The 3,650-nt window shown below is 36.2% G+C and overlaps 1 protein-coding gene across 2 annotated transcripts; it reads left to right on the top strand.

Moving 5' to 3' along the window:
- Positions 1-506: 506 nt before the first annotated feature.
- Positions 507-1,802, top strand: LOC110680721. Of its 2 annotated transcripts, XR_002502968.1 has the most exons (4): positions 507-521; positions 695-889; positions 1,431-1,570; positions 1,634-1,802. XR_002502968.1 is itself a non-coding variant. In XM_021856511.1 (3 exons), exons 1-3 carry the CDS (start codon positions 799-801, stop codon positions 1,760-1,762), a joined length of 360 nt encoding a protein of 119 aa, XP_021712203.1. In that variant the 5' UTR covers positions 737-798; the 3' UTR covers positions 1,763-1,802. The 2 variants fall into 2 exon arrangements, 1 of the variants encoding a protein (XP_021712203.1); XM_021856511.1 differs by lacking the exon at positions 507-521 and having other exon boundaries at positions 737-889.
- Positions 1,803-3,650: the final 1,848 nt, after the last annotated feature.

Raw genomic sequence — 3,650 nt, forward strand, 5'->3', positions numbered from 1 at the left:
CACACAATAGAAACCTCAGCCAGCGCAGTTGCTGGCTAGTGTAGTGTGCTATTCCTATACCTAAAAAACAATGCGCTCTCGGGCTAGGCATTGGATATATATAGAAAGCGTTGTGTTTGGATGGGCATCTAATTCTTCCGAAAGAGGTGCACTTTGCGAAAGAGGACCACGTGATTATTGAGCTGAAATCGAATTCAGGTTAACTTCTGCGTTCATGAGTCCTCTCATGGCGTAGTGGTTAACGCGCCCCAACTAGAGATCGGGGAGTCGTGAGTTCGATTCTCACTGAGAAGACGTGTAACTTTTTCGCAAATCTTCACATCAATTTGTCCATCTAATCCAATTGCAAATTATATGTAATGTTTAGCTTTTCGGTAGTTACTAAAATCTTTTAAAAGGGGAACTTCCTATTCTGGGGAATGGGTTTCTGGGAAGTGTAGTACAATCCTAAAAAGTTGACCAATTGTATACAAGAGCTAAATGTGATGTGTCGTCCAATAATTAATGATTCTCCGTGCTAGGTAAAGTTCAATTATAATGACTCACATCCGGTACCTAATGCTTCTGTTTTCGAACCCATTTTTTTTTCTTCTTTTTTTGTTCATTGATTACTTCAACGAGCAAAACAAAAACGAAAAAAATATGAGCGTTTGGTCTTTCATCATATCACTATCTAGAAACAATCTTATCGCAGTCGCTGTTATCGCAGTTTGTGGCACATAATGTGTTATTCAATGACAGGACGTGTCAGTTTTTTGCAAATTTTGAAACCCATCACAACCGTTTCCAACAGAGAACATGAAACTATTACCTATTATATTGCTGTTAGCAACCAGCGTGTCGCTGGTCGCTGGTGCATGCAATCCAGGGCTTGGGCGACGTGAGTTTGGTAAGTTTTTGACGCTGAACAATATGTAATCATAGAGATAGATTGGTTCTTTGCACGATATTCTATAAATCTTAAATATGTACAACAGTTCACTCTCAATTTCTGCTTTTAATTATTTTAGCAATCTTCTAAACTTATTTTATCGAGTTTGCCTAAAATAAAACCGTCCAGAGTCTATTTATAAAAGTTATAATTGGCAGGTAAATTCGTAGACTTCAGAAGCAGAAATATTTCTAGAATAATCTAACGAAAATATAAAAATTGACCTTTAATCTTTAGTGATATAAATAAATGAAAAAAAAATCTACATAGCATGTATGGATGTAAAGGAACTAAAAGGCCTTCTCAGTGATTGGCTTAATGATTTTAAATGATTTCATCTAGGGTTTCAAGTTTTACGGCACACTAACACATTCGACCTTAGTATTCTGCCAAACCTAAAACAATCCATGACATTTCACAGCACTGCTCGTTCCACGGCAGTTTTTTTTTTTTTAAAAGCATATGAAATTTCTAATGCAAATACATTCTCTTTTATTAGGTGACTTCCAGATGTACATACTTCACGCCACTAAGGGACCATTTTTCGAGGCGCAGAATATATCGTTGACGTTCGATTATCAAGTCAATCCAATTGACACCATTGAGGTGACTTTCGTTGACATCAACACTTCTTTGGAGGTAAACGTGAAGACTGAGAGTTTATTTTGAAACATGTATAATATGCTCATTTATTTTTTGTAGAATCAATGTGTGACAACTTTTCCCGGAACACAAGTTCTTGCAAGAGGCTTCGAAATCACTGTGACAACTTTAAACCCTGTCCTCGAATTTTCTGGAACAGCAACTGTTTTTGGAATACGTAGATTGTGAAAATGTAAAATGCGATTAAATTTTTCGTGAGAACATGTTACTTTTTTAGATTCTTAAGTTCACTGACATCCGAACCTTCCTTTATAGTAAAGTATTCGAAGTGTTATAAACTCTACACAATGTGCAAGAAAATGAAGCCACTAGAATAAACAAATACTCATGTTAAGAAATGTAGCCAATTACAGTTAATTATAAGTACGGTTCAATTATTCATCATCATTAATTTATCAACACCAAGCAAAGACAACATTAGCAATTCTATAGAAAGTATAACCCTTGGTTCTAATAAGTGACAACACAACGGATCATAGAAAAAAAAATGAAAAACACACTGACACTCCAGACGGCATTTGTTTACACATCACTCGATGCATATCGCATTTCTTTTCCATCCGGTACGGAAGGCGTAGTAATTGTAATTTTCGCAATTTACCGCGAAACAATAGAGCCAGGACCAGCGTTTTCCAATCAACTTTATTCACGTAGCTTTATTATTATTCGCAATGCAACACACGCTTTGTAAACACAATTCTGAGTTTCAATCCTGAAAGAAGCAAAACCCGTTTGGGGTTTTAAAAGATTGATTCGAAATTTGGAGTAACGCGCTTTTCATTTTTACACCTCCATATTTCCTTTGTACGGCTATATCTCATTGAGTTTTGTGAATTTTTGTGTACAAAGAGCGAGATTTCCCCACCTGTTTTTGTACAATGCTGAAATGTTAATATGATTAACACAAGAAGAGGAATCGTTTGAAGGTTATCAAAATGTTTAGTAATGTTGCTTGTGTGGATTAGGAGCATATTTTTGTGATAGACAGCCATGTTAAAATATAAGCAGTTTACGTCCAAAAAATGAGAACAATGTCATTTTTTCCAGAGTTTTTGTACTAAAGAATTACGAAAAAATGAAAATACCACCACGACAAAATCAAAGAGGTTGAGTCTTTTTGTGTGAAGAACATTCCCGAAGGTTCCATTCCCAGAAGTTTAAGAAATATAACCATACAAAGGAAATATAAAGGTTTAAAATTGAAAAGGGCGTAACTCCAAATTTACATCTAAACTTTCTAAACCCAAATAGGGTTTTGCTAGTATGGGTGTGTACTTTCAAGAACTGATGCCAGAATTTCGTTTCCATTGATCTCGAGAATTACACTGTGTTATTGTTATTATATTTTATTAGAGACACTTAACCGTTTTGTAATGACTGGTGGCTTTATAATATCCTAAAAATGTAAGCTATCTGTTGTTCTATTATATGCACTGTAGTTTCATATTTTTACATATTCAATTCCAGTAATGTTCTGATTTTGGGTTATTAATTATATCTTAATGATGGGAAATAGGAGAAAGCATTCCAATGTTTGCAATATCCGTTAGAACTGCGATAAATTACTGTATTTCACCTGACACTTCATCACTTGTTTAATTAAAGAAAACACGCATATTCTCGCGCAAATTGCAAATGCTCAACATCTACTTGAACGGAAGTACATCGTGCCAAGTTGTCTCTCATCATTGAAGCAGTATCGTCTACCTAGCTTGTGCTCAAGTTTGAGTTAACGAGACACTTGCTTTCCGCCGATGGGTTACGTTACGTAGCGTCGTTGTCGTCTATCAGTCTGGTGCACCCCTACACTTTGCTGAGGGGTCGCTTACAATGGACGTTTGGATACCACAATCCACCGCAATGAGTAGACGACAGTAAAAAAGGGTCCCATTTTATGGAAAAGGATGCCTTATTATTTGTTTGCTGTTAGGCTCGGATGCCATCATTATGTAGCATTTTTTCACGTTTCGCTAAAAATGTCAACCCTCGAGTGGCTTGTTTCGCTCGTTTTGCCGGTATTTTCGGATCTTGTTGAAGACTCTCCCTGGATGGATTG

The sequence above is a fragment of the Aedes aegypti genome, unplaced genomic scaffold, assembly GCF_002204515.2.
Source record: "Aedes aegypti strain LVP_AGWG unplaced genomic scaffold, AaegL5.0 Primary Assembly AGWG_AaegL5_hic_scaff_1758_PBJ_arrow, whole genome shotgun sequence".
Classification (NCBI taxonomy): domain Eukaryota; kingdom Metazoa; phylum Arthropoda; class Insecta; order Diptera; family Culicidae; genus Aedes; species Aedes aegypti.

Excerpts from the sequence above, each read along its gene's own strand:
- LOC110680721 (XM_021856511.1), top strand. The coding sequence starts at position 799 with ATGAAACTATTACCTATTATATTGCTGTTAGCAACCAGCGTGTCGCTG. Across the intron at positions 890-1,430 it reads GCTTGGGCGACGTGAGTTTG|GTGACTTCCAGATGTACATA; the intron begins GTAAGTTTTTGA and ends CTCTTTTATTAG. Across the intron at positions 1,571-1,633 it reads ACATCAACACTTCTTTGGAG|AATCAATGTGTGACAACTTT; the intron begins GTAAACGTGAAG and ends TATTTTTTGTAG.